The sequence below is a fragment of the Panthera onca genome, chromosome C2, assembly GCF_046562875.1.
Source record: "Panthera onca isolate mPanOnc1 chromosome C2, mPanOnc1 haplotype 2, whole genome shotgun sequence".
NCBI classification, from domain to species: Eukaryota; Metazoa; Chordata; class Mammalia; order Carnivora; family Felidae; genus Panthera; species Panthera onca.
Window position 1 is genome coordinate 5,749,420 of NC_138347.1, and position 13,532 is coordinate 5,762,951.

The following is a 13,532-nucleotide window of genomic DNA, read 5'->3' on the forward strand; positions in this document are numbered from 1 at the left end:
GTGACTGCTGCTCCTTAGAGGGTGTTCTAATATGCAGTTGACCCTGGGCAATGCAGGGGTTAAGGGCACTGGCCCCCCTACACACAGTCAAAAATCCACATAGAACTTTTGATTTCCCCAAAACTTAAGTACTAACAGCCTACTGTTGACCAAAAGCCTGAGCGATAACATAAACAATCAAGTAACACATATTTTGTATGTTATACGTATGATATACTGCATTCTTATGATAAAGTAAACCAGAGAAAAGAAAATGTTATTAAGAAAATAGAAAGGAAGAGAAAATATTACAGTCCTGGACTGTATTTCTTGAGAAAAATCCACACGTAAGAGGACCCGTGCAGTTCAAACCCATGATGTTCAAGGGTCAACTGTGCATTATTTTAAAATCTTCTCAATTCTTACAATTCTGTAGAAGCTGAACAATCGCTCCTATCATGTAGATTTCTCCTTTTTTTAACGTTTATTTATTTTTGAGAGACAGAGAGAGACAGCGTGAGCAGGGAAGGGGCAGAGAGAGAGGGAGACACAGAATCCGAGCCCAACTCCAGGCTCTGAGCTGTCAGCACAGAGTCCAACGCAGGGCTCGAACTCACGGACCACGAGATCATGACCTGAGCCAAAGTCAGATGCTCCACCGACTAAGCCACCCAGGCGCCCCTAGATTTCTAACTAAAGCCTTTATTGACTTTTTTGCGTTTTTGTGAAACATGCAGTTTTTTGTTTTTTGTTTTTTTTTATTGTAGGCTGTAACTGAATTTGATTATACCATGCCATTTTAGTACCTTTTTACATTTCCTTCTAGAAGACAGCTCGCTCTAAGAGTAATTTTCTGGTACACAAATTCTTACAGTAGTTTGGGTGTTTTTTTTTTTTAATTTTAAAACGTGATATCAGTTAGGATAAACTAGTGCCAGGGAAGCTAACAAGGTTTATGATTTGTTACTAGAACAAAAATAAAACGACACCATATATAAATACAAATCCATTAGTAGATCCCCTACCCAATGGGCAGCGAGCACAAATGCTTCCTCTGTTGCCATCACTGGAATATCTCATGTCTGACAAATAAAAATGCTGCTGGTTTAAAAATCATTTTTTTTTTGTTTTACTTAGCTTTACACAAGAGAGGGGAAATTCTGAAGGTTCCATCAATATGGAACCAATGTCTATTGACAATTTTCACTTTCTGAACCTCACAACCAATTGCTGAAACTTAATAAATATTATTTGAATGAAGGAAGAAATCTTTTTTTTTTTCTTTCTCCTTTTCCCCTTGTCCTTCCTGGCTTTTTTCAGTTGATGTACAAGCACAGATTGGCATCATGTAACTCTGTTTGTTAAGGCACCCTCTGTCTTGTATTCCCAGTAAGAATACCCGGACTTCGGATACCTTGAGCAAGCAACAACAAACCTTGAGGATGCACATTGACATACCCAGGGCTCAGCTTTTGATCGAAGAGAGAGACACAATGGAGACCATCGGTAAGGTGCCCTGTCTGTGGTTTCACACAGTGTGGCTTCTATGGCCATGCCCTCTCAGCCAAAATCCCGTAAGTTACGGGAATGTCTTGAGGGCCACGCGAGCAAAGTTAGAAGACAGTTCATTGTTACCGAGGAGAATAATAAATACCAGCAAATGGGGGTTGGGAGAAAGGAGCTTACACATACCTCAGAGGTCACCTAAAACAGAAGTTCCCCAACTTTGATCCGTGTTGGATCTTTCTTGGGGAGACTATTGGTGCCTCTCCAAAGAACAAACACCTGCAAACAAATAAACCTAGAAGGGCCATGCATGAAAGCCCCATCTTGGAAATCCACTCAGTGCCTTCTTCTGCTCCAATAAGGCCTCCACTAAAGAAAATGTCCAAACTCTACTTAGCACTTAACACACAATGGTCTTTGTACAGACTGTCTTTTCTCTATCCCTCAGCACCCCGTAGACACCCTGGAATGGGTTCCTTCACAGTGCTTTGGGAAATTCCCAGGTCCCCGTTTCACAATCACAAATCAGACACCTGGAGAGCTTTTGTGGCTGGTTTTCTCAGAACCCTGCTGTCTTGACTTCTTCCAGCCCTTTCCATTCGAAGTCTGCCATCCCACACTGCCTTCCAACACAGTGCTATTTATTCCAGAATCAGAGACTTTGTATTTCCACTGCAAGGATGATCAGAAGAATAGCTAACATCTACTGAGGCCTCTCTAATGTCACATACTTGTAAAAGCACTTTATGGATGTAATCTCATTTAACCCTCAATCAACATAGGAGAAAGGCACTCCTTTATAACTGGGGCGTCGAGAGTTTCTATAGCTTCCAGGTCACATAGACAGGAGTAGAACCCGTGTCCGGCCACCAGCTTAGCCTTCTGTAACTGTCACCACCTACTTCCATATCAACAAGCTACTTCCCAGAATGCCTCACCTTTAAAGTATCACTCAGCTTTCCAGTAGCCATGGAAACAGACCCAGAGGCAGGTCACCCAGTCTGCCCCTTTGCAAACTTGGCTCTGTTTGTTCTGGACCGTGTTCACTGGCACTTGGTCCCAGGGCAACTCTATCCTGTGGTTTGGCTAAGACTACCCAACTCCTGGAACCTATTCTAGGAAGCTCCTGCCAGAAAAACAGTGGTAAATGGCCAGATGGGCAGAACATCTATGCTATTCCTTACCCCCTCCCTGCTTGATTATGTTCTAATAGACTTACAGGCTCCTAAATTCTAAGGCCTGGGATGCTCTTGCTGGATTTAAGTTTGGTCCAGGCATCATAGCACTTGGGGAAGGTTGGTCAAGCCCAGTGTGGCCCTCGATCAACCAAATTCAGTTAAATACCACCCATGTTGTATGAGGAATCACTACTCATCCTAAAATACCCAAGATTTTATTAGCTAGCTCACATCAGGACAAAGCACCCTGCCTTGTTTTTGATAATCTTTACTTTTCAGTAGTAGAGCTGAAATCTCTTTTATTGAACTCAATAGGTTGGGCATTGAAACCAAAATTTCCTTTGAAACGTGAGTTCAAAAATCAAAATGTACTTCCTTTGACCTTATAATATACTTACAACATTTGGTAAATGTTCCTCATCAGACTTCTCAATCATTGTACCCGTGGTGGTTAAAATAGATAGGTAGTCGTTACTGGCCTAACACCAGAGAAGGGTCTGCCCACCATTTGCAAACAGAGCAAAGTTTGCAAAGGGGCAGACTGGGCAACCTGCCTCTGGGTCTGTTTCCATGGCTACTGGAAAGCTGTACTACCAACCTTTAGCCAGAGATGTGTCATAGTCTTCATGGGATCATCTATCGCCAAGAGTCGTTTATCTCCTGGTGATGCCTGACAGTTGGTGGATGGCACTTGCTAATTATTGGGAAGTAGAAATGTGATGCTTTAAAACACGCTGGGGTCTGACTACCAGCATCCAATACAAAAGTGCCATTAATTTCTAGCCAGAATGAATGGTTAACCTCACAAACTGATAGGCACCTGAAATTTCCCATTAGAAGTTTGTAGCTTATCCCCGCAGATAATCTGCAGGCTCTTAGCAGGGCTCCATGTTAGAGACCATAACATGTCAGTGTTATTAATGAAAAATGAGTGTAGCTGTCAGGCTTCTGATGCCGGGTCCAATTGTAGGAACCTATTTCTGTAGAAAGGCCACCTCAGTTGAGGGCTGGATGAAGTCTGTGGCACGACCCCCACGCCGAGCCCAGGCTCCTGCCGCAGGACCCACCCATGCTGTATCACACGCTGTGATGCCAGCAGACATCCTGGCAAGGTTTCCTCTATTTCCCTGCCAAGAAATTTTATTCTAACTTCAAGAGGCTTTCCTCTCCTGCCAGAGCCTGAGTAATTGGATTTTGCAAGGTTCATTCTGTTCAGAGCCTTTTTTGGGCACAGAAGTCTAGCTGTGTTGTTTATGACTTCCACGTCACCGCTCCGTGTCCAGGCACACTCTAGCGTGGTCCCAGCTGACTGATAAACTCATATGAACAGCATCCCGGGCTGCAGTGCTTGAAAATGTATGAATATATCCATATATCCTAAGGGAAGTTTCCCTTGGAGTAAAAAAGCTCTTAAGAAAGCGTGAAAAGTATCACAACAAAGTAATGAAAAATGTTGAGGCAACCGAATAATGACACGCAGCTCAACCAACTGCTTCCTTTCCAAGCCCTAGAATGCTCCAGACTCATCTGAACCAGGGCTCCTCCTTGTCTAACCTTCAAATGCCAATTGGGCTTGGAAATCTGACAAGTGAGTCATTCTGAAAAGTCAATTAAAGGATATTCTAGGGTAATTAAAGCTCAGAAGAGGTGGGAAGAAAAGGAACGTAGCTCAGAACCTTTAAAACAGAGGAATCCATAAATTCTGAAGACCAGCCCTTGTCTTCCCCTCCCCTCACCCCAACCCCAAACATTGGCCAGGTTCGGCGTGAGAGCCACCCAAGTGTAGACAGCCTCAGCAGTGTTTTTCCAGTACTGAAAACAGGGCTTGTTTTTGATGGCAACCTCATCACTGGTGGTGTCACCATCTCTGGTGACATCTCAGGTGAGCCTTTGGCAAACACATAAATCCCAAACTCTGTCCAACAGGTGGTTCCGACAAGCCTCCCCAAACGAGTGTTTGTTTGGTAAGAAGACCCTTCTGTGTGGTCACCCTCTTTCATTCATGCTTCGAAAGCCAGCTCCTAAAGATAATCTATATTTAGCGTTCGACAGTGATTCCAATACAGGGCTTGAATTTGGGGGTTGTTTCTGCTCCTTTAGATGAGGTGATAATTGTTGCCATGAGCAATGACACAAAGAGCTAGGGGAGAGAAGGCAGGGGAGCCGTTTAAAGGGGTAAACATGTCTGGTTTCCTGTGTTCCTGCTGTTCTGCAGATGATCGCTCCACGGTCCTGTTAACGGATGCTGACTTTGGGGAGGCGGCCAAACAGAAGTCTCTGACGGTGACACACACAGTGCACTATCAGTCAGTGTCACAGGCCACCGGGCCCCTCGTGGATGTGTCGGACGCGCGGCCGGGAACGAGTAAGTGGTCCGACAATACAAACTGTGTGGGTGGTACCGATGCTGAGAAGATGCTGACGCTCTGTCCCTGTCCAACGAAAGCAGGGCTCGTTGGCCCTGTGCCTACGAAACAAATACGTACAATAATATCTCTAATTGGGACATGGGAGTTTTTACTGTTTGATCTAAGCTGGCGTTCAAACTATGTCACTGGAGGCCAATAACCCTTGGTGTCGATTCACTATCAAAGTGCCAGAAATTTCAGGTCAAGGTAATTTTTTTTTTTGATTTGGACGATGCGGGAACGGGGAAAAGTAATTAACATCAGTGAGTATCCACTCTGCGCCAGGATTAGGATAAGTAGGTTATGGCAAGTGTGTTATCTGTAAGGCAGCCCTGCAAGGTGCCTACTTAGAATAGATATGAATAGATACGATAGCCGCTATGTTACAGATAAGAACGTGGACTCTCAGAGCAGTTAGGTAAACAGCCTGACATTGTACACACAATGTGTAGGGAAGCCAGGGTTTCACTGCGGATCTGTCCGTCCCTGGAGTTTATGTTTTCTCCTGAACACACTATTTGAGAAAAACTATAGTTCTGGCAAATCCGGGGATTATATTTGACTTAGTTATTAATATCTGCATTCATAATATACAGGAATTAATTACTGCAATGAAATTAAATACCCTAATATGTATCTAGAGCTTATTAATTAGACATTCTTATTCCTTCATAATTGAAATTGTTTCTAAATCTCTTTAAGAGACTGAGAAATTGATGTCCCGATTATTATCTTTCGGAAGCTTTGATGTCTAACTTTTAATCTCTAATCGCTCTGCAAAAATTTACATTCTCGGAGTGTTATAATTAGGAAAATAAATAATATAATGTTAAAAGCTGTTATTCATACATTCTGACTTGTAAAGCATTTGTGAAATGTACTGATGTCATGAAGCAAACCAGGTGATTCCTAAATAACTTTGTAATATGCAAGAAAACAGTTTCAGCTGTTACTGAAATTCATTTCAAAAACTGTCCTCAAGAACAGGCTGAAGAAATCTTCTGTTTCCCCCTTTCGTCTAGCCTCACCCCTTCCTTCCTTGATGACATCAGCACACACTGAAGACATGAATGGGCCATGAGTGGGAATTAACTTTGCTTGGGGGTGTGTGAGTGAGAGCTTTGCTTTAGAAAGTGCTTCATAGTCCTTGACCCTCTCTCTGGCTATTGGCTTTCCCATCATGATCTGCCTGGTCCAGCTTCTGGATGCTTCAGGACACGGCACTGATGGATTTCTGAGACACTTATTGCTATTCAGTGAGGGAAGAATTACAGACCCAGGGGGACTGAAATGGAAGGATCCTTGACCTCAGAATTCCCTCAGCCCAGTCAGCGTGGAAGCTAATGGAGACATTGGCAGGAAAATAGGCAAGAGACAGAGAAAACATGACAGATGCCCAGATAGTGGTTCCCAACCTTTCGTGTGCATCAGAATCACCCAGGGTGCCTGTTCAAAATACCCATTCCAGAACTCCATCTCCAAAGATTCTGATCCACTTGGTCTAGGGTGGGGCCCAGGAATCTGCATTGTAACAGACATCCTGGGTCATTCTGATGCTGATTGTCTGGAGCCCTCACAGAAAAATACTTCCCCAAGTGTTAGACGTGGGTCCCTGCCACTTAGCACAGGGGGACAGGACCTCTCAAGCTTGCCACTCTCATAGCCCGTGACTTCTTTCTGCCAGGTAAAATGAGCGAGCTTCCCCACCTTCCTTTCAATGTTCAACTAGCAGAGGAATGCACAAAGGCCAGTCATAATAGGAAGGAAACAGTCACACTAAAGCACTGGGAGCATCCCAACTGCATGATCACCACCACCACCTCCCCAACTAATGGAAACATTGATTCAGTGACATTCAAAATATCAACAGAGGTGTGAATGTTGGTCATAAGCAGAAGCGATAACCAGCAAGAGGCAAGTGGCAGGGCCAGAGGCACATAGAAGGGGAGTGTCCGAGTGTCTCATACCTATAATGCTGTAAGCATAGTTGGGGAACTTTAAGGATTCCTGCATTCAGACTCAAAAATATTTATTAAGGTTTTACTTTCCATATGGCCCAGTGATGGGGGTACATCATGAGATGCAAAAAGGCATTCATTTCATCTCAGTAGAGGAATTGGACATTAACCAGGGAACTCAAGCATTTTTCATTTACCTATAAGGACTAGGACTAGGACGTGATGGTGAGTGGGGGGAGGGGGGGCCATGTGGGGATGATGGGAGGGGCTACTTCAGATCCAACTCTGGGAAGATCCGTCACGGAGTTGAAAATCTGAGTCCAGGCCCGGAGCTGGCCTGCCAGGCAGGGGAAACAAGAGGCAATGGCTCCTAAGACATGTTGGGGCAGCAGCATCACTGGAATGCCATGGGCAACAGGGAGGAGCCAGAGGAAAGAGCCAGCCTGGTCGCCAGGTCTCCTGGTCTAGCCTCATGAGTTTGCACTCCACTCTGCAAGTGTTGGGATGAGTTGGCAGAGTTCAGTCTGATGATCACATCACACTGAAGCATCCACAGCTTACAGAACGATGCTTCTTTCGCTTGTGACGAGCTTCATCCAGTAATGTTTACAAACATTAAGCAAATCTACTCAACGTCATGCATCAGTCTCTAGTTCAAAAGGAAAACACAGAACTATTCATGTACCATCTGCACCACATTCTCTACTAGGGATCATTTTTTCATTAAATGTTCCCTCTGGAACCATATTACGAGGCCCTAAGAGCCTCCCATTTCCCATTTTGAAGTGGAAACAGTGGGTGACTGGCCCCCCAGCAGATGAGCCCCAGCAGAAGTCTGAAGCTGGGAGCTTTGTGAAGCCCGGTTCACTGCTTGTGTCCTGCACCCCAGAGCTTGTCACCTGTGCCCGGTGGTTCACCTGTGTCATCTCAGATCCCGTGCGGCAGTCTCTGCACACTGCAGTTTGGCACATTTGCAGAGGCCGATTTATGATCTATTTCCTCGACTGCAAAAGACACTATTACTCTGTTCTAATTATACTAGGACTGTGTCACCATTGTGGGAATTCTTTAGTTATAAGTAGAGCATCTACAATATGTTGTCTGCACATTATAATGGCTGCATGATGGAAGTTGTGTTTCTAGGCATTTTGTTTAGTTTTCCAGAGTTGCAACAAAGATTCATTATGAGGATAGGAGAAATCACAACAATTGACTGTTGAGCTCTCCAGCCGGTGAAAATAGATGCCCTGGCTGTATCTGCAGCTCTGTTCGCTTCCCTGTCGCTCCTGTGGATGAGGGTACACTTGAAAGTGGGGGTCTGATGGTGTCCGTGTCTGTGTCCGCAACCCCCCCCCAACTCCAGCCACAAGGTCTGACACATGGTAGGCACTCAATAAATAGATTTAAATATCAACCAACTGCCAAGTTCTGAAATCCGAGTAGAAGGGGTGGAAAAGAAAGGATGTTCAGCATTTTAAATAAACAGGACTCGGGAAGTCCATTTGGCCCCTTTCTTTGTTCTCCATTCCCTGGAGATCCTGAGGAGATCCATTTCCTAAGATGTCCTGAGACATCTAACCAGCTAAGTGTCTGTTTGCTCGATGATCAGATGTTTGTAAGTATGTACACAGTCTCTCTCCAGCTCACTTTGTGGAGACTTACCAATGAGATCATCACAGGAGAACTTAAATTAACTTTCTTACTCAAAAGATGTGCAAGGATACAAAGACACGTGAAATGATATGTGTTCGACTTGGTCCAGGTTTTTGGGTCATTTGAACCTGGAAGTCATCCCTTGGTTCACCATCCACCCATCTGGGCCGAGAGCATGTACAAGCGCCCTTGGTGCATGAAAGGGCTAGACCAGGAATGAGTGGGAGCTCCTGTCCTCACCAGCTCTACTTTTCAGCTCTTTTCTGAAGCATGGGGAACTCTCCAGCATCTGGCTTTATGATGTTCAATGGGTATTTTTTTTTCTGCCAAACCTTCTCTAAATTGAGTTTCAAGCCTTCCTGATCAACCTACCAAATGTTCCTCCACCCTCTTCCCAACAAACAGAATGTGTTCCAATCCTTACCAAGTGTTTGGCACTCAGGAATCGTGGGCCAGGCCCCAAGATCTACAAGGCCCCATCACCACCATGTCTCACAACAGCCCTGCGGGTGGGTGAGATGATAACCCCACTGTCAGAGATGAGGGAAGTGGGCACGTCTGATGAGCTCACAGCCAGCGAGTAGTAAAACTGAGTCAAAGGCAGACAACTTAACTCCAAAGCTCCTCCTCAACTGCTCCGTGTTGCTGTTGAGTGGAGACCATGATTCCCAGGGGATATCTACGGACTGAGTAGACTTCCATATCTACATAAGAAGAGTTTACAACATGGATGGAATCTTTTTTTGTTTAGACTTTGAAAGCACATGCACACTCCATCCATCACCCGGAATGGTACTAGACATCGTCCTGCAGGAAAATACCTGATGGGGTGAGGAGTGTGCCATGTGTAATGAGCCCTTGATAAATACTTGTTCGTTATGCAATGGGAATGTTCAGGCCTCCACAGCATCATCACCATGTGAAGCTGAGCCCACGGCACCTACAAGATAGGACTGGGAATAGCAGGGAATAAAAACAGATTAATACCTAGATCACAGTACACATGACATGTTTTATAACCCTATTATCCCCCAAATCCTCTCTTATCCTGAATTCAGGATGATTAAAATAATTTGATTCAATGGGCAGAAAAGCTTAATTTAGGTTTAGACCCAGTGTTCAAAAGCCAAGAGTTATTTGTATCACTTACCTTCTAATTTGTTGGCTGTTTAGCAAGCATGATGGCTCATCACTAAGTTTTATTTATATTAGAATGTTGGGGAGCCAAATAAAATGCTTTCCATGCAAGGACAGTAAATCTCAATGTGTATTTCCTTAGTAGCTTAGCTGGTAAGACCTACAAAGAAGGTTACCAAGTGGAATCCAAGTCAGATTTTTATTTTAGCTGCTATCATAGGAGTTATCATACAGAAGAGTTCAATTGAGGTACAAAACAGCTCCCAAAACCTGATTATTTTTAAAAAATGTGTCAACTACCTCAATATTCTACCAACTGAGATCATTTTGCCTCTAGGAGGCTTGCTTAGAGCAGGACAGAACTGCAAGCTGTGGTTCAAGGAAAGTAATACCATGACCTATATTCCCAACATTATCAGGCCATTGGTAAAACTGTCCTCATCTAGAAGGAAAAAAAAAGGATAATGAACAAAATTAACTTAAAAAGAGTTCTAGCTTTGAATAGAGACTGATATGCATAACTTGACCATGGAATTTTCCACATAGGGAGATCTCAGTGAGAAAGGGGTAAGGTCCTGCCCCACTATGGGTGGGCAGGCTTGGTGGGAGGAAACACGGCAGGGGGAGAGGGATGGGAGTGAGGAGAGTACATCCTTGAAGTGAGAAGATCAAACTGACATCCCCGCCCCTGCCCAAGCATCCATGCCAGGAGTAAATCTGATCCACGGCTGTCTTTGCAAGAAACTGAAAGAGGAATAAAAATGTGAATCCTCAAATCTTATGTAAGGGACTGGGTACTTTTCTGGAAAAGATTCATTAGCATTTAAATAACAAGCCCCATTTATCGAAGCTCTCCCTATGAAGTCCATAGTACCTGGAAGATATTTAGCCTCCTACCCGTGAGAATGTTTTTCTGTCTCTTTGAGGACCTCTCTCCTAGCATTTCAGTGGAGAAAATCCAATTATCATTCATACCTTGCTGTCCAGAGAGCTTGGTGCTCGAGCATAACACATTTACATTCTAATCAAGGCAAAAAAAAAAAATATCTTCCAATAAAGTCTTCTGTGGAATTTTGCAAGTAAGTGATGAAATGTGTCTTAAAATCAATGCCCCAAAGAATATGCACCAAGACGAAGCATTTTGATGACCCAGGAAATCTTAAAATATATCGATTTGGCTGCCATCTTAATGCTTGTCTCCAGCATTGTAGAATGATGGATTAGGTTCAAAGCCCAATAACTATAATTTTCCAAAAAGAAGAAAATCTTCCATTTAAAAAGAAAGTTATTTCACTACATTCAATCGTCTGCCTCCCATGATCCAACATGGCATTACACACAAGCCAGTGTCATGGCGGACACTGTATTAGACACTTAGATGTCCATCATGAGGACATGTGTGGTCAAGTGATGGGCAATCTCTGAACCAAAACATGGAGTCTTGGGCTCCATTTTTACCACTTAATAGCTGTGTCACTTTTCCTCTCTGAGCTTCCATTGTCTCATCCATAAAGTGACCCTGGGCTGAGTGTATCCATCCAGGGGCCTATGTGTACTGGAGATCATCATGGGCTCTGTGAATGGACCGAAGGATGAACATCCTTACCCCTACCCTGGAGCAACTTCCAGGCCCATGAAAACACATAAGTAAGTCACTGTAACAATGCCAAGGAATGGCCCCCTCGGCGTTGATCTTCTGACACTGCCTCATTAGGGTTGAGCAGTAAATATAGACTGTTGTGTTTAAAAGTCTCCAGGACATTTTGAAATATAACTGCATAAAATTCCTTTTTTAGAAGCAGAGAATTCAGTGGTGTAAAAGGCCCATCTAGGACCTTATGTTGCCTATAGGCCAGAGCCCAAGAAAAGGTAACTGAGCCTCTCTATTCCCTATTCCACAGGGTTCTAGAAAAGACAGTGTTGCTTGTCCACTCCAGTGTCCCCCCCAAAGAGCTGAACTAAGAACTCTGTCCACTCATTGACCTGCTGTCTTTGGTTCCAGATTTAGAGAAAATGAAACCAATCTGGTGCCAGCCTCTGTATATGTAAATCTCTGGTTTTAAGGAAGGCAGACATATGAAATCCAGATACCCATTAACCGTGTGTTCTCCACATTGAATGACCCACATCTTTGACAAAGTTCAATTCCGTTGAAGACATATGTTACCATATGCAAAAGACTAAGTGAGTATTAGGACAAGAGGGTATCACCATCTCGGTCTAGGAACTTGAAATTTAGTTGATGAGTAAAACAGCCCTGATCAAGGCAATGAGTAAATATAAAACCACAATAACACAGGAGATGCCTGGAGCTGCTGTAACAACATACCACAAACTGGGTGGCTGCAAAGAACAGAAATCCATTGTCTTCTGGGAGCCAGAAGTCCAAATTCAAGATGTCAACATGCTCCTTCTGAAACCTGTCAAGAAAGATCCTTCCTTGCCTCTTCCTAGTTTCTGGTAGTTGCTGCTGACAGTCTTTGGCATTCCTTGGCTTGTAGCCCCAGCACCTCAATCTCTACTTCCATTGTTCCGTGGCATTCTCCTCTCCTGTTCTTATAAGGACACTAGTCCTGTTAGATTAAAGGACTACCCTGGTACAGTCTGACTTTATCTTGACTAATGACATCTACAGTGACCCTATTTCCAAGTAAGGTCACATTCTGAGGTACTAGGGGTTAGGATGCGGACATACCTTTTGAGGGGACATGAGTCAACCCATAACAACACCTTAAGGTAGGAGAACCATTAAAAAACAGACCACGTTAGAGCATATTTGGCCACGCGTGGAAGATGGTGGCTATTCTCTGGAAGTTTAAGTGATGTGCGTTGAGCCACGAAAACATTAAGGGCCAAGAAAAAGGTTTGAATCCATAATTCCTGAGTCCAAATCTAACATTCTTTACCCCACAGGACTTTTTAGAGTGCTTAAGTATCACATAAATGTCTCAGACCACAAGAGAAAGGAAATGAATCCTCTAGACAAAAACAGAAGGAAAGGCTTCCAGGATGCATGAGTCTTACAGGGGCGTCTTAAGGCTGGTGGGGGTGGGGGGGCAGGGGAAGAACCACCCTCAACACTTTGATCACAACTGATCATACTCCTAGAGACTAAGACATACATTGTTCTTGGCCTCTTCACAGATCCTACCACCAGGAGGAATGCCAAGGCAGGACCCACAGCAAGAAACCGGTATGCCAGCCAGTGGACCCTCAACAGACCCCACCCCACCATTTCAGCACACACCCTCACCACAGACTGGAGGCTGCCGACGCCCAGGGCTGCGGGATCAATGGACAAGGAGAGTGACAGTTACAGTGTCAGCCCCTCACAAGACACAGGTAGGGGTCTGCACGCCTCCTCCTCAACCCTGGGGACGGGCACGGCCCTCAGATAGCCTTCCAAGGCTCCTCCTTATGCTCTTTCAAGGCCACTTTCAAATTGTTAGGCTGTTTTTTAACCAGTATTAATACAACCATGCAGCATTGATGATATCCAGGGCCTGGTGATTTCTGCAGGGCAAAACCAACAGGCATCTCAGATGTCCTGAATCTCAGACTCATGCCGTCCTCTCCTTTGAGTTCCTACCCCACTGAGAGAAACACAGATACTTTAAAGTGCTCACCCAAACTGTTGCAGTAGGTTCTGAATATACTCTGAGGGCACGTGACCCGCTACCATCTCTCGGTTTAAGACGTTGCACTGGAGGTGT

At 44.3% G+C, this 13,532-nt stretch overlaps 1 protein-coding gene across 1 annotated transcript in view; it reads left to right on the forward strand.

Annotated features, from left to right (window-relative positions):
* Positions 1-13,532, forward strand: part of DSCAM (DS cell adhesion molecule) — a 762,026-nt gene that overhangs the window by 733,812 nt on the left and 14,682 nt on the right. The window contains exons 29-31 of the mRNA XM_078452754.2: positions 1,370-1,485; positions 4,879-5,028; positions 12,964-13,161. Coding sequence (XP_078308880.2) covers positions 1,370-1,485; positions 4,879-5,028; positions 12,964-13,161 — 464 coding nt within the window. The remainder of the gene's footprint in view (positions 1-1,369; positions 1,486-4,878; positions 5,029-12,963; positions 13,162-13,532) is intronic.